Here is a 23739-nt window from a genome sequence, read left to right on the forward strand (position 1 = left end):
TTGTATGAGTAATTACTTATATGATGCCAACATACAAGTTATTACCTGTACAAATATAATTGTACCAGTAGTAACTTGTACAATTTTCGTTAAGAAAAAGATAATAACTTGTACAACACAATATCTGTGTGCTTCTACTTGTGCTTTAAACAAAATGTTTTATTGTAAAACTCCTTTTTTTTAGTTAGTAAGTCCGGAATTATATGTCAATTGTCGGGTATTATTTTTCTTTTACTGTTACCTCGTATTTATTTATTGGTTTGTTTATTCTTCTTGTCATAGAGTGTGTGTGTTTTTGAAATCTATATTGCGTTTGCTTTTTTTTCTTCTTTTTTTCAAATGTGTATTCTGAACTTTTTTAATTTGGTTGATGAATGGGATATACAAGTACCTGGCCAAGTACCAATCTGTGTAGTATTTCTGATTGTATCCTACTGATGAGTTAATTCTTTTTCAATTGATTATTATAGTTCGTTCTTATGTTGTAATGTTACACCCCTGTCCCAGGAAAGGGGAGGGTTGGGATCCCGCTAACATGTTAACCCCCCCCCAAACATTCTGTATGTGCCTGTCCTAAGTCAAGCGCCTGTCATTCAGTGGTTGTCGCTTGTCGATGTGTTACATATTTGTTTTTCGTTCATTTTTGTACATAAATAAGGCCGTTATTTTTCTCGTTTGAATTGGTTTACATTTAACATTTCTGAGCCTTTTAAAGCTGACTATACCGTATGGGCTTTGCTCATTGTTAAAGGCCGTGCGGTGACCTATAGTTTTTAATTTCTGTGTCATTTGGGCTCTTGTGGAGAGTTGTCTCATTGGCAATTATATCGCATCTTCTATTTTATTGATGAAAGTGAATGTAGTGATAATGATGATGAAACAATTCCGATGAAACTAATTACCCCACGCCGGAGTACTACAATTCAAAAAGCAAAGAAAATAAGCAATAAGACCAGCTCGCCATCATTTGGTGTTATTTCCGCATTAAGAAGAATTCTATCTACATCTGAAGATATCTCAAATTTAAACGACACTGTAAACTGTGACATTGACACTTCAAATAAACAATTTCAAGATATCAATGATAAATTTGTTTCCTTGGCAAACACAGTAAAAGTGCAAACTAGTTCAACATCAGCCTCTGTTGACGAAGTGTTGGAACAAACCCAGATCATAAAAGCGGACATTAACTCTAATAACAAAACGTTCGTTGACAAAACTAAGAGTTTATGGGATAAACTTAACTCAGTATATCAAGAAGTTAAATCATTAAAGGCATCTAACGAAAATATCGCTATGCAAGAAAAAGTTGCCCAAATACATACCAGTACCCCAAACAGCAAAAGGGAAAAAAATAATTTAACCACAACAAAAATGACACCTGGAACATACAGTAATACAGTAAAAAGTGGATTACAGTATAGAACAAGCCAATCAACTACTCCAAACACACCAGAACCGTTTTTGAGACAAAGGTGTGAACAAATACCAAACTTTCAGTATCATGTGACAGAAGTGGAACGTCCTAAATATCCATTATTTGAGAAAAACAATAACAAGAAAAACTTATTTCTAATAGGAAGTTCTACACTAAAACGAATGTCGGCCAGAAAAATGACAACAAATCGCATCACAACAAAAGTAAAGACTATCCGTGGAGGAAGAATAAGGGATATTGAGAATTGCCTTATAGAATATATATCTGATGGCAAACTTGACTCTGTTGATGTCATAGCTGTGCATGTTGGAACCAACAATGTGTCTGATAGAGATAATGTTTGTACTATAATAAATGATTATAAAAATCTTATTCACACGGTAAAACAGAGCTTACCGGAAACGCAAATAATTATTTCATCAATTCTACCAAGGCCTACAGATTACAAGTCAAACCATATTATTTCTGAAGTCAACCATCAGTTACTAACATTTGAAGATAATCAAGTGAAAATACTGGATAACACGTTAGACTTTGTGTACAGCATCGTCCTAATCAATTGCTTTTTCAGGACCATGTTCATACCAACGTAGAAGGTGCTAAAATTCTAAGCCATAACATTATTTCTTGTGTTAACACAATGCTTAGGTTGTACGATTCAAATTCACAATTTGAACAATTTTTTTTATTCGGAGAGGATAACAGGGAGGAGATATGCGCCATTAGAGACAACCAATCAAGATTATCAACATCCATTCATTTCGTCCAAACGTCTGGAATTAGAAGAAACTTTTGAACTCTGCTCAAGTCAAGCACACGATTGTATTTTATATCATTCTATAGTTATTCTCATTGTATATGTAAATCTCTTAACATTTGTCACTTAAATATAAACCATGTTTTACCAAAATTTGCCGAAATACAATACTTAATTTCGGAATCAAAATCAAACACGCATATTTTATGTTTGAGTGAAAACTTTTTGTCAAATAGTGTCAAAAATAAAGAGATCAATATTCTAGGGTTCAATTTACATAGAAAAGACAGAATTGATAAATCTGGGGGTGGGTTTTTACTTTATACTTCAAAACAAATAAATACGCTTAGAAGGGACGATTTGGAAATGCAAGAAATTGAGTCAAAAAAGAGGGACGAAAGATACCAAAGGGACAGTCAAACTCATTAATCTCAAACAAACTGACAACGCAATGGCTAAAAATGAATGTGGATAGAAGTTATTAATATTCATCAAAAGCCTATTTTACTAGGTTATGTATATAGACCACCTAACAGTAATGCTGACTTGGTTACTAAGTTTGAAACCATGATGCTAAAAGTTGACACTGAAGAAAAGGAAACTATTATTACGGGAGATTTTAATATTGATATGATGTCAAGTAAAAAACATGCTAAGTGGTCACACATCAAAAATATTTTCAACATAAGTCAAATGGTTGTAATCTGCCAGAAAATATTAATTATATTGCAGTTCCAAAATATTCAATCAGTGATCACTATCCAGTATGTATTTCTCATAAAAGAGGGTTCAAAACGAAAAAGGAAATTCATGATTATATAACTTATAGATCTACAAAATATTTCAACGAGACTGATTTCATTCACCATTTATCTCAATGTCCCTTTGACAGTATACTAGAAACTGATGATCCTGATGAAGCGCTACTAAGTTTTATAAATATTTTTACTAAAGTGTTAAATCATCATGCTCCTCTCATTAAAAAGCGAGTTAAACATGTTTATCAAAATCAGTGGATAAATGATGAAATTAAGGAGGGCATGAAAAAACGTGATTATTATCATAAGAAAAAAGACACATATAACTATAAATTTTGGAGAAACAAGGTTAAATACCGAATAGAAAATTCAAAACAAAATTTTTATACTTAAGTATTAGAACAAGAAAAAGGAAATAGCAGCAAATTATGGAAACACTTGCATAATGTAAATGGTAGTGAAAATCATCATGACTATGCAATCTTAAATGACTGTAGCAATAAACCAATTACAGACCCTAAAAGCATTGCTGATACTTTCAATAATTATTTTATAAATATTACTGAAAATGTTAATCTTAATTCCAACTCAAGCACCAGTTGTTCTGGAAAACTTGATAATTATATTTCATGTCGTGTGCCAGAAAATGTCTTTTTTACAATACCACAAATAAGTAATGAATTTGTTCTCCACCAATTAATCACACTTGATGAGAAAAAGGCAACAGGTCTTGATAATATCAGTGCAAAATTTTTAAAAATGTCATCACACATAATTTCTGTTCCATTATGCCACATTTTTAATTTAAGCATCAGAAAATCAATATACCCATCGTTATTCAAACTGGCTAAAGTTCTACCAGTATTTAAAAATAAAGGTTAAAAAAAATGATGTTTTTAACTACAGATCTATTGCAATTTTACCATTACTATCTAAGATCCTTGAGCGACACGTAAAAACTCATTTGATGAATTTTCTAAACAAATATAATCTATTGTATGTCGTGCAAACCATTCCTGTCAAACTGCTATGACTTCTTTGTTAGATAAATGGTTAAAAGCCGTTGATGAAGGAAATTTAGTAGGGGCAGTATTTTTAGATCTGTGTAAAGCTTTTGATCTTCTAAATCACAAACTGCTCCTTCAAAATTTACAAAAATATCAATGTTCTTATAATTCAATTCATTGGTTTACTTCTTATTTAGCTGATAGACATCAAGTCGTATCAATTTCAAATACTTTTTCAGATGTATGTACATATACATAATATTAAAAGCCGGTGTACCTCAAGGGTCCGTTTTAGGTCCTATATTATTCTTAATATTTATTAATGATTTGCCTTTGTGTAATCCTAATCATAATCTTGATCTTTTTGCTGATGATAGCACTATTTCTGTAATTGGAAAAGACAAAAGGTATATAAGTCAGACAATCAATGTTGTATTAGAAAATATTTGTCAATGGGTTGATGAAAACAAAATGTTAGTTAATGTGTCAAAAACTAAGACAATGTGTATAGGTTCAAAACAAAAACTGTCTGTGATGTGTAATGACACATTGAATGTATCCATTAATGGCCAAAAGATTAATGAAAGTCACTGTGAAAAAGTCCTGGGTATTTTTGTTGACAAAACTCTTTCTTGGCATGATCAAATTAATCATATAATCAAAAAAGTTAATTCTTCATTAGCTTTATTAAAAAGAATCAAGAAATACTTGAATCACAATGCACAAATTCTATTTTACAATGCGTATATTCTTCCACATTTTGATTACTGTTGTTCAGTATGGCGAAACTGTAACAAGTTTTTAGTTGTACTAGTTGTTTTAAAATTGCAAAAAAGGGCAGCTAGAATTATTTTAAACGAACACGATATTCGTAGACCATCTATTGAACTATTTAAGGAATCTGGAATTATTCCTGTTCCTAAGAGAATATTTTACCACAAATCATTATTAATGTATAAATCAATACACCAACTGGCACCAACATATTTATCCAATCTTATTGTGCCTACAAGTAGCCAGCAAGCGTACAATACTCGACTTTCATTATTGGATAATTTTATTGTCCCAAATTCAAATACAGAATTATACAAATCAAGTTTTTCTTTTAGTGGTCCAAAAGTGTGGAATTCACTGTCCAGTGAAATTAAAAAATCAAAAAGTATATCTGCATTCAAAAACTCTTACAAGTCATTTTATTTTTAAAAGTGTTAAATCTATAAGTTAAGCCACAATGTATACCATTGGTGTTTTTGTTGTTGTTGTTATATTACTTTATATACGTCTATTGTTAACATGTGTGTAATAGTAGATTAATTATGTTTTATTCATATTGTTAACATTGTATGTAGAGAGCCTTATTGCAAATTGGTTTAATCCAAATGAGTTACTCTCTTTAAATAAAGATATTATTATTATTATTATTATTATTATTATTTATATTAGTATCATTTTTAAAATGTTAGAAGAATTCATACACACGACGAACGCAGAGTAACAACATAACCTAAGGCAAATTTAGCTTAACAGTTTGTTGTCACTTAAGGCAGAAGACCTTGGTTAAGGGAAACAACTCTATAAATCATCAGTACGTTTGTGTCAACCATTTTAAAAAATATTCTAAGCTTCTAGGTTACACAGATTATTTTCAATCTGTTTCAGGTAAATGCTTAAAATATGTTGATGAACTTGACTGTTGCAAACGCATAACTGATCTAAAGAGTTATCTCCCTGAACCAGGGTCTACCCCCTTAAATACGGACTACTGGTGACAAAGTCGTTAAAAGCAAAAATAACTTTTACAATTTATTTTCAAAAAAAAAAATTATGACAAAAAGTTGCATATGTAATATCAATTTATATATTGGAATTAAAGATAAATCCTAATAGATCAAATGACCTATTTGATTGCACAAGACAAGAAAGAATGACATCTGGAATTACACAATAAGTTCGATCTTTTCATTTGCATTTGCCTGTCTTACAGCTACCCCGACAACTGCAGTGAACATGGTCTTGGTCACCAGAAATATTTGCGATGTTTTTATTATGGCGAACATTTCGACAGTGTAAAAATCGCAATAATTTAAACACGCATTTTGAAACTCTTGATATGAATTAAATAGGATTTTTTTCGCAATATCGCAAAAAAAATAAAATCGCGTTTTAGTTTAAAATGACAAAATCTCAATAAATTTCCAATTTACAGTACTGCTACATTGAAAACACCATTCTGTCATAAGAAATACCTTTGAAGTGCTGTCTTTTTGGAACTTAATGTGGCTTCCTTTACATTGCTAATGTTCTATTTGTACTATCTTACTCGTGTGAAAGCAAATTATTAGAGTTAGATATTTCTTGATATATTTCTACACCATTTTCCATCTTTACAATTAAGTTTTGATTTTTTGTAAGGTTTGCTTATATATTTCTTATTCAAAAAGGACACACATGTTGAAAGTTTATAACTTGATGCCTAAGTCGTAAATTATTTGTTTAAAGGGAGACAATTTCTTGGGAACATCAAATATAATGATTTGTACAAGTTATTATTTTTTCCTCAGTAAAAATTGTACTAGTAATTACTTGTACAATTGTATTTGTACAAGTAATAACTTGTATGATGGCTTCATACAAGTAATTACTTGTATAAAATGCTTGTACAAGTAATACCTTATACAAAATAATAACATGTACACGACATATACATACATAACAGCATTAAAAGTTATAACAACAAACAAGCTGTTAAGAGTCCCCTGTCATCAGTTCTAATGACCTTTTCAAGAAGGATCCTAACTTATTTGTTTATAGAGGCCTTGATAGATTTAGTAAATAGTTATCAAAGGTACCAGGATTATAATTTAGTACGTCAGACGCGCGTTTCGTCTACATAAGACTCATCAGTGACGCTCAAATCAAAATATTTATAAAGTAAAAAGTTGAAGAGCATTGAGGATCCAAAATTCCAAAAAGTTTTGCCAAATACGGCTAAGGTAATCTATGCCTAGGATAAGAAAATCCTTAGTTTTTCGAAAAATATAAAGTTTTGTAAACAGGAAATTTATAAAAATGACTACATTATTGATATTCATGTCAACACCGAAGTGTTGACTACTGGTCTGGTGATACCCTAGGGGACGAAACGTCCACCAGCAGTGGCATCGACCCAGTAGTGTAAATAGTTATCAAAGGTACCAGGATTATAATTTAGTACGCCAGACGCGCGTTTCGTCTACATAAGACTCATCAGTGACGCTCAAATCAAAATATTTATAAAGCCAAACAAGTAAAAAGTTGAAGAGCATTGAGGATCCAAAATTCCAAAAAGTTGTGCCAAATACGGCTAAGGTAATCTGTGCCTAGGATAAGAAAATCCTTAGTTTTTCGAAAAATATAAAGTTTTGTAAACAGGAAATTTATAAAAATGACTACATTATTGATATTCATGTCAACACCGAAGTGTTGACTACTGGTCTGGTGATACCCTAGGGGACGAAACGTCCACCAGCAGTGGCATCGACCCAGTAGTGTAAATAGTTATCAAAGGTACCAGGATTATAATTTAGTACGCCAGACGCGCGTTTCGTCTACATAAGACTCATCAGTGACGCTCAAATCAAAATATTTATAAAGCCAAACAAGTAAAAAGTTGAAGAGCATTGAGGATCCAAAATTCCAAAAAGTTGTGCCAAATACGGCTAAGGTAATCTGTGCCTGGGATAAGAAAATCCTTAGTTTTTCGAAAAATATAAAGTTTTGTAAACAGGAAATTTATAAAAATGACTACATTATTGATATTCATGTCAACACCGAAGTGTTGACTACTGGGCTGGTGATACCCTCGGGGACGAAACGTCCACCAGCAGTGGCATCGACCCAGTGGTGTAAATAGTTATCAAAGGTACCAGGATTATAATTTAGTACGCCAGACGCGCGTTTCGTCTACATAAGACTCATCAGTGACGCTCAAATCAAAATATTTATAAAGCCAAACAAGTAAAAAGCAGTGGCATCGTAAATAATGAATTTTGTCTTCTTCAGTTAAATTATTTAAGAAATTATTTTCAGTACATATGTGTTGAAAAAAGGCATTTCTTAGAGTTTAATTATAATCACAATAGAGTAAAAAATGTTTCTCATCCTCTAGTATTTTACATTTATGGCAAAGCCGTTCCTCTCTTGGGATTTAAAAATATCTACCCTTTTCAATCAAAAGGTAGTGATTACATAATAACTATTTTCCAATTACCTCACTACTATTTTTGGTTTCGGTATCGGCTTATGTTGAACATGCCTAATACAAATGAGCATTTTAACAACTTTACATCTCACATATATATTATCTTATAGTCGTTGTTTTAGCTCGGAATCAAGGTCATAACTATTGATTTTAGCATATGCTAAATTATTATTTAGCATATGCTAATCTCATTTTTGCATATCCAAAATTATGTTAGCATATGCTTAATTCATTTTAGCATATGCTAACTTATCTTACCACATGCTAGTTCCTTTCAGCATATGTTAAATTCAATAAAGCATATGTTAAATTCAATTAAGCATATGCTGAATTATTCAGCATAGACATAAATGTTGGCGCGGAACTCATCAATCGTTTGGCAATTTATACATTAACGAGTCGCTTTATTTTCAGGAACTACAATGTATACTCCGTGTTATAAACACACTTTTCGCGCGTCAATAGTCTTGATCTCAAATTTTTACAGTAGCATTTTATGATCCACAGAAAATATGAATAGGAACACATTTTCATGTCAGTCATGAGAATTGGTCGTATTTTCCAACAGAGTGAATATATATCAATAGGATATTGTTTTGCATGCTAAAGGCACAACTTTAAAAAGTATGAGCCTCCTTATGAGGTTTTTAATTACCGTATAGCGGGTTATTTTCGCGTGGTGTAAATTTTCGCTTATTTTCGCCTCGGCGACAATCAAACGGGAAAACCAACGGTCTAATATATATATATATATATAAAACGAGAAACACTTATGAACCACATCAACAAACGACAACTACTGGCATCATATTCCTGACTTAGGTCAGGTGCAAACAAATGCAGCGGGTTTAAACGTTTTAATAGGCACAAACCTTCACCCTTATCTGAAACAATAGTGTATATGCATTGGACGTGGCTCGGTTCTTATTATGCTTTGGTAAATGTTTGTTTTCTTGTCTTTTATTTTTACTTGTGCTTTGTCAATACACCTTTTTTTCTTTGTTGACATTTTTGTTAGGTTTTATAGTGATTAAGATTATAACCCAATGTTGAGTGCTGTTTCACTATTTCTGACATTTCTATGGAGATTATATATTGCCCCACCCCTGGGTCATAGTCTTTACTTTAAATTTAAACTTTTGCCTAGTTTTCTCCATTTGAAAATGCCTGTACCAAGTCAGAAATATGACAGTTGTTGTCCATTCGTTTGATGTGTTTTATCATTTGATTTTGCCATTCGATAAGGGACTTTCTGAATTTTCCTCCGAGTTCAGTATTTTTGTGATTTTACTTTTTACATATATCCCAGTGAACTTGAAATTAAGGATACTACTGATACTAGAAGGACTGCTTCATACCTTGATCTTTTCCTCAATATTGACACAGATGGACGGCTTCACACGAAAATCTATGATAAACGGGACGATTTCAACTTCCCAATTATCAATTTCCCATTTCTCAGCAGTAACATACTCTCTGCCCCTTAGTATGGTGTTTACATATCTCAATTAATACGTTATTCTCGTGCATGTTCACACTATACGGACTTCATATACAGGAGTGTGCTCCTAAAGCAAAAACTGCTCCAACAAAGTTATGAGGACAGATTAGAAATGACACTCCGTAAATTTTACGGACACCATCAGGAATTGGTTGATCCATATGATGTATCTTTGTCCAAAATAACTATGGACATTTTTACCACGTGTTAGATTGTGGTTTGTCATTACGCCGTCTGATCTTTTTATTACCGAACGCGACTTATTCCCGAATGTGACTGTTTTGCGGAGTGTGAATTCGTATTGCTTTAAGACGTGACACGGTACTTTTCCATCCCAAATTAATTTGTTGGGTTTGATGTTGTGTTTCTTGTTGTCATTGAATTTTGTCTAATGTCTTGACGTTTGTAGTTGTAAATCATATTTTTTTCTGTTGTATTCGTGTCTTGTGTTGGGGATAACTACTTATCCAGTTCATTTGGTAGATTTAATTTTTGATCAACGAAATTTACACGATATATTGGTTTGCAGGTTGATCAGAAGAAATACCCACCAAGCTAGATAATACAATTAATTATCTAATTACTACTATAATTAAATATTAATTAGTATTATAATTTCACTGTTATTAATATAAGTTAGATAAGTCATACAAATCGAATCTTGAATTTCATCCAAATTTTTTCTTAATTTTCGGAACACGTTTTACAAATTTAAATGTGACTGCACTTTGGGCGTTGCATTGACTATGGCTAACAGGGGTGTGATTTTGAAATGTATTCATTTTTATTCTATAGCTAGTCACCACTTCAGTTTAATCATGTATATCTATTATATAGTCATTTTTTTTTAAATTAACTGTTTGCTAAACTATGCATTATTCTTGATAATAATGATGTTTTTGTCCCAGGCTGATAACCCTGGCCTTACAACTTATTTGAACTTTTGGTCCTCGGTGATCTTCAACTTTGTAGTTGTTATGGCTTTCAAACTTTTTACATCTGAGCATAGTTTTGTGTGGACGCAGCGCACGTTTGCCGTATAAAAATATTTTTTAACCTGTTACTTTTGATGGCTATTATTCGTTTGTTTCTCTGTCCTATATTTTCTCCCTTTTATCTGTTAATTTATTGTAACCCTGTCGTGTAATGTTGTCATTTTAATGTTATAATTAACACTGCCATTAAAGCAGGAGGTTTGGCATGCCACAAAACCAGGTTCAACCCACCATTTTTTCATAAAATGCCCTGTACCAAGTCAGGAAAATGGCCATTGTTACATTATAGTTCGTTTCTGTGTGTGTTACATTTCAGTGTTGTGTCTCTGTTGTGTCGTAGTTCTCTTATATGTGATAGGTTTCACTCAGTTTTAGTTTGTAACCCGGATTTGTTTTTTCTCTATTGATTTATGAATTTTGAACAGCAGTATACTACTGTTGCCTTTAATTAGCATTTCCACAGAGAATGTTTTGCCTTGAAGCTTCAGTCATGGTTCATTGACTTTGAATATATTGCATATGTTACATGTTAGAGTATTGTTATTCTAATTTTCAACATTTGCATTCTTCTTCTAGTATCAAAACCAAATATGTCTTCTGAGGACGCAGACAACGACATCATAGCATTGACAAACTCAATTTTTTTGGGGGTTGTATAAAAAATCTACACAATCAAAATATATCTTAACAAGATGAAGTATGATTGCAAACTATCTAACATAGAGTAAAACAAGGATAAACACTGTTTTTATGAAAAAAGGTGCATTTTTTCAATATGTAATAAATGAGTTTGATGAAGCAAAATCCTTTTATAATTATCATACAAAAAAAAAATTATTATAAATATACAAACACTTCAATACATAGTTTCTATTTTACTATATATATATATCGTATTATTTCAAGTTATTATGAACTTTTGATTGTCAAATCTTACATTTATTATGCATCATAACTTTGATAGTCCCAGACTACTGTAAAGCCAATAATATGTCTATAAAGACTTCAAGTATGCCATTTTCTCTGGTTGTGCCTCTCCTTCATTCCAATGAGGTGGCCATGTAGCCTTTACACTTGGTCTCTCCCTCACACTTTCAAAATATTTCTTTATGTTGGGAAATTTGTTGAAATCAAGAGACATTCTCCAAGCCCAAGCCAAGAAAGGAAAGAAGAAGACATCAGCTAAGGTAAATTGTTTACCAGCAACAAAGTCATGTCCACACTAAAAAAACAAATATATTGTATTATTGCTAATGAAATCTTTTATCAAACCATAAAGAAACCTTTATCAGTTAGTTAACCAATATTTTTTTTATATACATTTGAACACATTTATAAGCAGTCAGACAAAAAGTGGAAAAACTTGATTTTTATGTGATTATAACACTCAAAAATATATAATTTCAAAAACTCTAAAATTAATTTTCATCATCATGATACAAATAACAAAATTATATAAATAAAGTTAAGGAAATAACAGTGGAAAGCAGTGACCTTGAATAGGTTCTGTGAAAAATTTGGTTGACTATATAGGAAATCACTGAAGCATGAACGGAGCGGGCCCCCTCTTAGGCAGTCAGTGGGCCCCCACATATGAAAATTTCTGGATCCGCCAGTGTTCTTGAAATTAGATGTAGTAGTGGTAAGAGAAATACTTAGGTAATAAGGTAATTTTTGTAGTTAAACTTTTATAAACCTTGACCTATAGAGGTCTTGGCTTTTGATAGTAAAATGCAAATGATAAATTAAAAATGTCAATTCTTTTACATGTTAACTATGCAAACATTTAAAGTCAACAAATCATAACTGAAGGAGAACAAAACTTTTAAAGTCAATGAAGGGGATGGGCCAATTTATCTCATTGGAAACAATGAGGGTACATTTGGAGCTGGAAACACTGAAATTTCCTTTATATGATGACATCATGAAATGACCAGCTTGAATGAAAACAATACAATTTAATTTAGCTATAAACTTACCTCTCCTAGATATTTGTCCCAAACTGTTAGTTCATTTCTACAATTGTCTAAATTTTCTTTTATGGTTTCCTAGAAGTGAACAAAATGTTCAATAAATATTCATTTCTACAGAATTTTATATAATAATAATTTGCATTTACATTTCATACAAAATCTTCGCCGAACAACTTCTTGCATATAAAAAAAATAAATAAACAAGAATGTGTCTAAAGTACACGGATGCCCCACTCGCACTATCATTTTCCATGTTCAATGGACTGTGAAATTTGGTAAAAAATCTAATTTGGCATTAAAATTAGAAAGATTATACCATAGGGAACATGTGTACTAAGTTTAAAGTTGATTGGACTTCAACTTCATCAAAAACTACCTTGACCAAATACTTTAACCTGAAACTACCACTTTCATTTTCTATGTTCAGTGGACCATGAAATTGGGGTCAAAAGTCTAATTTGGCTTTAAAATTAGTAAGATCATATCATAAACAAGAAGTGTACTAAGTTTCAAGTTGATTGGACTTCAGCTTCATCAAAAACTACCTTGACCAAAAACTTTAACCTGAAGCGGGACGAACAAACGCACAGACGGACGGACGAACAGATGGACGGACATACAGACCAGAAAACATAATGCCCCTCTACTATCGTAGGTGGGGCATAAAAAGACATTAAATTTATTATAACTGATTAACCACTGTTTTCTTACAAAAGGTCAATGTTAGGAACCTTGACTTCTTTTACCTGAGGTACTTGGTCTTTTAACAGGTAGTGAAAATATATAAAATTAAAGTAGCTATTTGTTTGCACTAACAAATACCTAGAAATCATATATTTTTGGATTCAATATATAGTAATCTATCATTTTAAACAAAAAGTTACCACATAGTAAAATTTAACGATTAAATGCCCAAAAAGGCCCAAGCCAGGGCCGACCGTGCAAGTGCTGTTATAGCCAGTCAAGGTCGCTAATAACTTCCATTTGTTTGTTGTAACCCAGAACTAGCAAATTATCTCCTTATTTCAAGCAAAAGTATAGACAAACCTCATAATTTTTTAATTAATTTCAAATTATCTCCATTTAATATCAAGAACAAAGCACCTAAATCTATTTATTTTCAGAATTAGTGTGAAATCTGCAACCAATGAAACTTAAGCAAATCTATTATTGTTCATCAACTTCTCTTATCAAATAGGAATTTGTGTAAGTGGAATGACCTTCAATTGGTTTTTAATTAATTCTATTTAAATTTTGTAAGAACTGAAGGACAGATAATTTCCAGTGTATCAAAACTGGGTCAAATAATGATAAACTTAAAAATAAGTGAAATCTATCAGTGTTACAATATCCTATTATGATTTTTCGCAGACAGTTTACATGAATTAATGCAAGATTCTGTATTCATGTGAAAAATTGCAGAATATAAAGTGTTTATTTGTACTTGTTTTTTTTTAAAAGTTAGCCTCACCTCTTTCCTGTCTTCTTCTTTTGTTCTCCAATAGTAATACAAAACTCCTTGCATTGCTTTCGTTTGCATATTCTCTGCCGACTAAAAATAACAATAATTTTTTAAAGTTATGTAAAACATGGGTACCATATAGACTAACCTAAATGTGACATAAATGGGTCATTTTCAAAAAATGTCGAATTTTCAGTACACCCATGCTAAATTTTTTTATTTCTAATGGAAATTTCATTGGTAATGGTTTAAATGAAAGCTTGTCGGATTTGTGATTCAGAACATTAATAATAGACCCAACTTACATCTATTTTGATAAGATTAAACTGCATTTAAGGCCGATTTTGGGGGTATTTGTGTGCGTACATTGTCAGAAAAACACATTTCAAATGATTTTTTTCCGATTTTCTGATCGCCTTGATATCTGCTAAAGGGACTTTCTAAGAACGTTAATTATGATTCTAACGAAAAATCGTAGCTTCTTTATCATTGTATGTAACAGATTATCTACAAACTAAATTCAATCAGCGTACAGGAGGTTCATGTCTATCCTGTTACCACTACTTAAATCAGTCGTTAAATTATTCTCCCCATGAATATTGAATCAGTCAGTGTTGATTTCAAAAATGCAAAGTAATCTTTACATTTAAAACGCCTCGTTTCTTGAACGACAGTGTAGAGAAAAGAAATTTCAAGACATTTAGTGAAAAAAATAGAGCGTACTTTTTTTCATGTCTATGCCGTTACCAACCATTTTGATTAATTACACTAACAGAATGGTTGTAAAAAGTGCAATAACATGTTGGAAACCAAATTCACAATCGAAAACTATAATCACTTCACCAAAGGGAGTAGTTTTTTCACAACAGCAATAAAAAAAGAAGAAATTTGTCTATCCTGTTATGTCTATCCTGTTACTATGGTTGCTATGGTTACAGTAACAGGATAGACAATTATAGACAAAAACGTCGTTATTTTTTTTATCTTAACATGTAGGTGGAAAACGAATGAAATATTTCATTGTCTGAACTCATCTTAAGGTTATAACGTCTTAATATTCCCAATTAAGCATTTGTAGGAGCAATACTGATATTGGTAACAGGATAGACAAAAAGGTAACAGGATAGACTTTTATATAGTGATATATCAGAAACGTACGTTCCTGTTACCAACGAAATAAAGAGGAAAGTAAATTAACTTATAAGAGATTTACTTGATGTTGGGTTTATTTGAAAGGGTGGAAAAGGCCGAACAATATAAATTGGCCTTGCATTACTGGTGGTAATTTTTACAACCTTTGAAAACCAATTTTTAGAGCCATTTTTCAGTACAACCTAGAAAATTGGCAAATAATCTATTATTTTAAAGAATGAATATATATAGAAGTTTATTCTCTTGAAAACCATCTAATTGGTAACGTAAAACAAGCTTAACATTTTATCTAAACCTTTTCTTAATAACCCAAAATTTCTTTTGAAAATGGTAACAGGATAGACAAAATATTGTACCACCGATCAAAAAATGTTTCAAGATGTTCTTGTATGACATCATTAAGATTGCATCTTTTAATATGTTGTTCTTAAAGTACTGTTTGTTTTGATTTGCTTATGTAGAGGGTTGTTTGAATAAGTAACTTTTAATAAATTTTTCAATTTCAAAATTCAACATTTTTTGAAAATGACCCATATATTATATACATGTAACCTCATCATATGTTATTTTAGGAATATTTTCTGCTTAATAATAGCACATGGTATTTATCTATTTTTACATTTTTTTGTCAACCATTTTTATCAAAATCATCATCAATTGATTTTTGTTGGTACGTACTGTCTATTTGCAAATGTTTCATGCATATTCAGGACAGGAGCAAAATGAAATAAGTTTTGAAGATTGTTAGGTGGTTTGACTTGGATGGAAGGCAGACAATTTGGACTCTATCACAAACTAGATGCTCTCAAGAGCCTGTATCGCTCACCTGATTCTACTTGGGTTTTTGAAATCATATAAAACAATATAAAATTTGGCTAAAAGTAACAACACTTGGCCAGCACCTCATAAGGAAAGGAACATTCATGCTATGTTTGATTTCATTCAATTCAGTGGTTCTTTAGAAGAAGACTTTTGTATGCATTTCCTATAGGGTCCTATGTTAAAGTAAGTCCCCCACTGGCGGCCATCTGGCGACAAAGCAACAACACTTGGTCAGTATCTCATTATAAACATTCATGCCATGTTTGGTTTCATTCCATTCAGTGGTTCTCTAAAAGAAGACATTTGTATGCATTTCCCTATAGGGTCCTATGTTAAACTAAGTCCCCTGCTGGCGGCCATTTTGGATGATGGATCGGCTACAAAGTAACAACACTTGGTCAGCACTTCATAAGGAACATTCATGCCATGTTTGGTTTCATTCCATTCAGTGGTTCTCTAAAAGAAGTCATTTATATGCATTTCCCATAGGGTCCTATGTTAAACTAAGTCCCCCGCTGGCGGCCATCTTGGATGATGGATCGGCTACAAAGTAACAACACTTGGTCAGCACCTCATAAGGAACATTCATGCCACGTTTGGTTTCATTCCATTCAGTGGTTCTCTAAAAGAAGTCATTTGTTTGCATTTCCCATAGGGTCCTATGTTAAACTAAGTCCCCTGCTGGCGGCCATCTTGGATGATGGATCGGCAACAAAGTAACAACACTTGGTCAGCACCTCATAAAGAACATTCATGCCATGTTTGATTTCATTCCATTCAGTGGTTCTCTAAAAGAAGTCATTTGTATGCATTTCCCATAGTGTCCTATGTTAAACTTAGTCCCCCACTGGCGGCCATCTTGGATGATGGATCGGCTACAAAGTAACAACACTTGGTCAGCACCTTATAAGGAACATTCATGCCATGGTTGGTTTCATTCCATTCAGTGGTTCTCTAAAAGAAGTCATTTGTATGCATTTCCCATAGGGTCCTATGTTAAACTAAGTCCCCCGCTGGCGGCCATCTTGGATGATGGATCGGCTACAAAGTAACAGCACTTGGTCAGCACCTCATAAAGAACATTCATGCCATGTTTGGTTTCATTCCATTCAGTGGTTCTCTCAGGGGTTTCATTATCTTTCATGTTGACTGGTACTTTCTACGTTTCTCGGTGGTACTTTTCAATTTATTCCATGAATATCTTATATAAAAATTCCTACATTTAGGCGGTACTTGTCAATAGCATAGGAGGGTAAAAGTACCGGGTACCGCCTCCTAATGAATGGCCTGGTTCTCTAGAAGAAGTTCAAAATGTAAAAAGTTAACGACGACGACGGACACCAAGTGCTGAGAAGCCTTCGGGCCAGGTGAGCTAAAAAGCGGGTTTTGTTGTTGTGGAACAATATGTTTGCTATGTTTGCCTGGCAACAGATCCCCTAGACACTCAAATAATTCGTTCCTTAGCTTACAAACACTTGCAATCTGGTTAAGCACCTTTTGCTGACTTTGAGTCATCCGGCTGACCATATTTATCTACCACTTTAATTCCTTGAGATTCTAAAGTCTCAATGTCATGTGTTTATTGTCTTTTGTTATTTTATTGTCAAACAATGAAAAAGAGAATTGGTAGCAAAGAGTTCCAGACTTCATCAGTTTTATATGCATTTCCTTTATTAATTCTGATACTTTGTTTCACAGAAATGTGTAGTGATTGCCATTGATTATCTTTTCTTAGACAAAATGTAATGTACTTTTTACATCATAAATATACTGTCTTGATTCTTTAAATGTAATTACCATTTCTCAATTCATCACTTCAGGGATTTGTCAAAAAACACCACTCCATAAATATCTGATTTTAAATTTCATAAGTTTTTTCTATATCTTTTTCCACGGCCACCCCCCCTATCCTGTCTATAGCAATGTTCTTTATATGCAATGCACAATTTTATTTTTAAATATATACATAATGATCTACCATGTTTTATCCAGGACATCTTTCCTTAATGCATTGCAAAATATCTGCGATAATTCAAATGTTGAAAATTAAAATAGCAACACTTTAACATGTAAGATTTGCAAATATTCAAAGTCAATGAACCCTGACTGAAGGAACATGGCTAAAAATTCACCATGGAATTGAGATGTGCTAATGCTAATACAACACATACAAATACCATTGACTTATCACAAGTAGTTCCTTTTAAACAAACCTTTACACAAACTAATACGTGTAAACTAAGCAAAGTTTCAGTCAATTAACCATAACTGAAGGGTCGGAGTCAAATTATCTCCACGGTAATGAGATGTGCCAATGCTAATACAACTGCATACCAAATATCATTGACCTACCACTAGTGGTATCCCATAAACTGACCTAATCACAAACTAATACATAAAAACAAAGCAAAAGTTTCAGTCAATTGACCATGACTAAGGGGGCAGGGCCCAAATAATCCCCTGGACATGAGATATGCCAATGCTTATACAACTGCATACCAATTATCATTAACTTACCACTAGTGGTTCCCCATAAACTGACCTAATCACACACTAATACATGAAAACTAAGAAAAATTTCAAAGTCAATAGACCATAACTGAGGGGGTGGGGCCAAATAATCCCCATGGTAATGAGATGTGACAATACTAATACAACTGCATACCAAATATCTTTGACCTACCACTAGTGGTTCACCATAAACTAGACCTCATCACAAAATAATACATTGTAGACGCAGCCGTCTTCCTCATTGTCGCTGACGCTAGAAACAGCATGCCTATGTCTCGCTTTTTGACTGTGTCAAGTGAGACAAAAACCTATAAATCTGTTTGATTCTCATCTCTATCTTGAGTGTTGTATATGATATAAAAAGAAGATGATGTGGTGTGATTGTCAATGAGATAAATCTCTACAATCTAACAGAGAAAAAATGAAATAGAAGTTAACAACAAACACTTACTTCAAGTTAACAACATAAACCTACTTCAGGTTAACAACATAAATCTACTTCAAGTTAACAACATAAACCTGCTTCAAGTTAACAACATAAACCTACTTCAAGTTAACAACATAAACCTACTTCAAAAGCCTTTTGCAGAACTTTAGCTTTCTCTTTAGGATCAGATGGTATCAGTTCAGTTCCCTGCTTTGAATACATAGACTGCAAATAAAAACACATATTTCAATTCATTTCTGGTAACATAAGAAGGGATTTCTTAGTTATTTTTTCAAATTCTGTTATTTATAATTTTAGACATAGTATTCTTTTAGACATAGTATTCCCTTTTTTATTTTTTTCTTTCAACATACAAATCAGATGAGACATCAGAATGCCGTATCAAATTTCATGTATATACCCTTTTCCATATAGAAATAGTTGGAAGAACAAAAACTAGAGGCTCTCAAGAGCCTGTGTCGCTCACCTTGGTCTATGTGCATATTAACAATGGACACAGATAAATTCATAACAAAATTGTGTTTTGGTGATGGTGATGTGTTGGTAGATCTTTCTTTACTAAACATTCTTGTTGCTACAATTATCTCTATCTATAATGAACTTAATTACAGAGGAAAATATTTCCTAAAAATTTACAAAAATTAACAAAATTTTATGAAAATTGTTTACAATTGACTATAAAGAGCAATTAACTCCTTAAGGGGTCAATTGACAATTTTGGTCATGTTGATTTATTTGTAGATCTTATTTTGCTGAACATTATTGCTGTTTACAGTTTATCTCTATCTATAATAATAATCAAAATAATAACCAAGATCTGCAAAATTTCCTTAAAATTACATATTTGGGGGCAGCAATCCAACAACAGGTTGTCCGATTTGTCTGAAAATTTCAGGGCAGATAGATCTTCACCTGATAATTAATTTTAACCATGTCAGATTTGCTCTAAATGCTTTGGTTTCAGAGATATAAGCCAAAAACTGCATTTCACCCCTATGTTCTATTTTTAGCCATGGCAGCTATCTTGGTTGGTTGGTGGGGTCACGCCACACATTTTTAAAACTAGATACCCTAATAATAGTTGTGGCTAAGTTTGGTTAAGTTTGGCCAAGTAGTTTCAGAGGAGAAGATTTTTGTAAAAGATTACAAAAATTTACGAAAAATTGGTCAAAATTGACTATAAAGGGCAATAACTCCTTAAGGGTTCATCTGACCAGTTTAGTCATATTTACTTATTTGTAGAGCTTACTTTACTGAACATTATTGCTATTTACAGTTTATCTCTATCTGTAATAATATTCAAGATAATTACCAAAAACAGCAAAATTTCCTTAAAAATTACCAATTCAGGGACAGCAACCCAACAACCGGTTGTCCGATTCATCTGAAAATTTCAGGGCAGAGAGATCTTTACCTTATAAACAATCTTACCCCTGTCAGATTTGCTCTAAATGCTTTGGTTTTTGAGTTATAAGCCAAAAACTGCATTTTACCCATATATTCTATTTTTAGCCATGGCAGCCATATTGCTTGGTTGGCGGGGTCACGCCACATATTTTTAAAACTAGATACCCCAATGATGATTGTGGCCAAGTTTGGTTTAATTTGGCCCAGTAGTTTCAGAGGAGAAGATTTTTGTAAAAGATAACGACGACGACGACGACGGACGATAACGATGGACGCCAGACCCCAAGTGATGGGAAAAGCTCACTTGGCCCTTTGGGCCAGGTGAGCTAATGATCGTTAAGGTTTATTTAGGCAAAATTCAGTAAAATGGATTTAGAAAAAGTAGCATGTGGATATCTTAGGCATATAAATATTGTGTAAAATATGACTTAAAATTTGTATTACTCAGGAACATCCGACTAAAAACATTTGTTTCAAACTCCATAAGGAGTCTGTATTCTCCAGTCCAAACAATTACATTCAGTGTTAAACAGTCATGACAATGTAAAATTTGCATCAAAGATAAGGCAAAAAATGATGAGAACACATTAGAATGTTATTCTCCAAAGGAATAATGTGCTATGAATAGAGGAGCTGTAATGTCCATCACATAAAGTATGAACAATTAGCACATGAATTTAAACATTTACTGTTTATAATTACCTCAAGCCAAAAGCAGATAGCATTAGATTCACAGATAACTGTTTCTCCATCCTTAAATGTTGGCACCTAGAAAAAACATCATTAATTATTGGCTGGATTATGCCACTTCAGCTCATTATGGCTGTTATCATAAAAACATTTACATTTTGTACACTTTTGGATACTAGATACTTTTGTTTATAAAAAGTGCATGCTACATGCATGTAAAGTCAATGTGAATACTCATATTTGGTCACTTTCGAAGAGTTGTCTCATTGTCAATTATACTTCTTTTTATATGATACCAAATTAGGACTATTGCTCTAATGTCCAAAGGCTGTTTTGCCACTTGGGGCCCCACCTTGTCTGGCAATACAGTAGTTTGACATCAGAGCAATCTATCAGACTAATATCTAGTTAGTGTTATAGTCACAGTATCATCGTAACATTTTGTTCAAAATAGTGTGCCTACTGTAGGAAATCATGACACCAGTAAGTGTAAAGTGTGTTTGAAAATAAGAATACTCCAGTCCTCTTTTCGAAAAGTATATATTGTTCCCCTTTTAAATTAAAAATGTTGTTTTTGTTTTTTTCTTTTCTACAACAGGAAAATAAACCCCTCGTTTAAAGGATATCCTTCATTCAGGTGGTTGTTACCTCGAAGTTGTTACCTGCCTAACAAATTTCTGCACATGTATATATACTACAGTGTATACCTGTCCACGGGGGTTGAGGGCCGTTACTTCTGGTCCTTTGTGTCCTTTCTCACTGAAACTGATTTGTTTTGATTCATAGTCGATGCCTTTTTCTGCCAGCACAAGCATTGGTTTCCAACAAGGAATACTACCAGAGCCCCAGAATAACAACCTTTCATACATTGTATAGTGTACAGGTACCGACACAGGTGTAACAGTCAAGCAATGATGTCCTGAAAAATGCCCCTTGCGAGTAGTTTCGACCCGCGGTAACTACTCGTCCCTTTTTCGTCGTCGTGACTCGATTTATTTTGAAAGGTTCTGACTGGATATCAAGTTGAAAGCTTCTGACTGGATATTAAAATGTTAATTTAAATATTGCAGAAAATACATTTTGTTTTAACTTCGGTATCATGTTTCCAATCCTGCAGAATCTTCTGGACACAGGTTACTGTATTACATGGCCGTAGCGTAATGGAGTCAAATGAGGCAAATGCCTCACTTTTGAAACGACGACCAAACTTTAGAAGTGTCATTTTTTTTAATTTGTATTTTACATTATCAATATGCGAGTTTCGAGTTTCAAATTATCTACCGGCACACCTCATACAGTGTGTCCAATCTGCAGCAGCGATTGCAGATTTTAAAATAAGTGTTCCCAATTCAAATCAAAAAAATTAAAAAAATGAAACCAATCTTAATGTCGTTACAAAACTGGTTGAAGACGGGTTGTTTAAAGAGAAAAACAGATGAAAAAAGTAACTCATGAGTATAAATACCCCCTATATTAAAGTATGCTTGTTTATTACTTTCCTTGGTTTATTTTTGAAGAACCGATAACGCGGTAGTTACCCATGTTTACACTATCAACTAACTGAACAACAAATGCTAATCGATAAAATTATGCACGTAGTTATGATCAGTTATGCAAAATAAATCGATCAAGATTTCTAACAAACCGGATTATTATATAAATAAAACTCCTTTAAAAGTAAATGAATGTTAAGCATAAGGTAATAAAAATAAAAAAAAGTATAACAAATTTCTTTGAGATTTTTTTTTCTTTCTTTAATTTCATACATAAAAAATGGTCTTTTGAAAGATGAAATTATGTGCCAGGAGATTGCGAGAATGCAGAAATTTGCTCTATTTATGCCAGAGGCATTGAGCGGTCCCAGACCCCCTACCGGAAGGCACCAAGATTACAGCTTGGTGGGCGTCCGGCTTCGCCGAACGCATGTTACAGCCGCCTATAATTTTAATTGAGCCTTCTACTTCAATTTCAAGGGAAAGCCCTGAGAATTAAAAGTGGGCAAACCAGGAGTAAACCGATACTCATGACTTGAGACAGACACTCAGTGAAGTAGGGTTTACTCCTGGTCTCAAGTCATGAGTATCTAACGCAGTGGTAGTTGTTTGTTTCTGTGTACTGTTTTGTTTTTTCTTTTTTTGTACATTAATCAGGCTGTTTAGTTTTTTCGTTTGAATTGTTTTTCATTTGTCCTTTCGATGCCGTTTATAGCTTACAGTGTGGTATCGTATCTGATGGCGAGTTGTTTCATTGGTAATCATATCACATCTTATTTTCATCTAGCTTAAGTTTTCAAAAGTTTCAGATGTTGCTTTATTCCTTTTAATACCTTTGAACCATACGAGATAAATAATATAATACCTGAACTAATATAATTTTAAAATGTACTTAGTACAAGCTATGTTTTCTTACATTTAATATGAAATTGGTTTATTTCCAAAAAAGTTCTTCGTGCTTTGGAATCATCAAGGTTGAAGTACCATTTGCAAAATAAACTCCCTCCCTTTTCCATAAAAAAGATACTTCAAAAGTAATATAGAAAAACGTTTATTGAATTGTTATAGAAAAACCGACTGGCATA

The 23739-nt window shown here is 32.8% G+C and overlaps 1 protein-coding gene across 1 annotated transcript; it reads right to left on the reverse strand.

The window, feature by feature from the left end:
• Positions 1 to 11556: 11556 nt before the first annotated feature.
• Positions 11557 to 22097, reverse strand: LOC143054051 (glutathione S-transferase A-like). Its single transcript, XM_076226908.1, has 6 exons — positions 21869 to 22097; positions 21174 to 21239; positions 19188 to 19268; positions 14141 to 14221; positions 12676 to 12744; positions 11557 to 11918 (listed from the first exon to the last, which is right to left on the reverse strand). The coding sequence occupies exons 1-6, from the start codon at positions 22028 to 22030 to the stop codon at positions 11691 to 11693; spliced, it is 687 nt and encodes a 228-aa protein (XP_076083023.1). The 5' UTR covers positions 22031 to 22097; the 3' UTR covers positions 11557 to 11690.
• Between the last annotated feature and the right edge of the window lie 1642 nt (positions 22098 to 23739).

The sequence above is a fragment of the Mytilus galloprovincialis genome, chromosome 12 (genome assembly GCF_965363235.1).
Source record: "Mytilus galloprovincialis chromosome 12, xbMytGall1.hap1.1, whole genome shotgun sequence".
Lineage (NCBI taxonomy): Eukaryota > Metazoa > Mollusca > Bivalvia > Mytilida > Mytilidae > Mytilus > Mytilus galloprovincialis.

Excerpts from the sequence above, each read along its gene's own strand:
- LOC143054051 (XM_076226908.1), bottom strand. The coding sequence starts at position 22,030 with ATGTATGAAAGGTTGTTATTCTGGGGCTCTGGTAGTATTCCTTGTTGG. Across the intron at positions 19,269-21,173 it reads CTATCTGCTTTTGGCTTGAG|TCTATGTATTCAAAGCAGGG; the intron begins GTAATTATAAAC and ends TTTTATTTGCAG. Across the intron at positions 11,919-12,675 it reads GGGACAAATATCTAGGAGAG|TGTGGACATGACTTTGTTGC; the intron begins GTAAGTTTATAG and ends TTGTTTTTTTAG.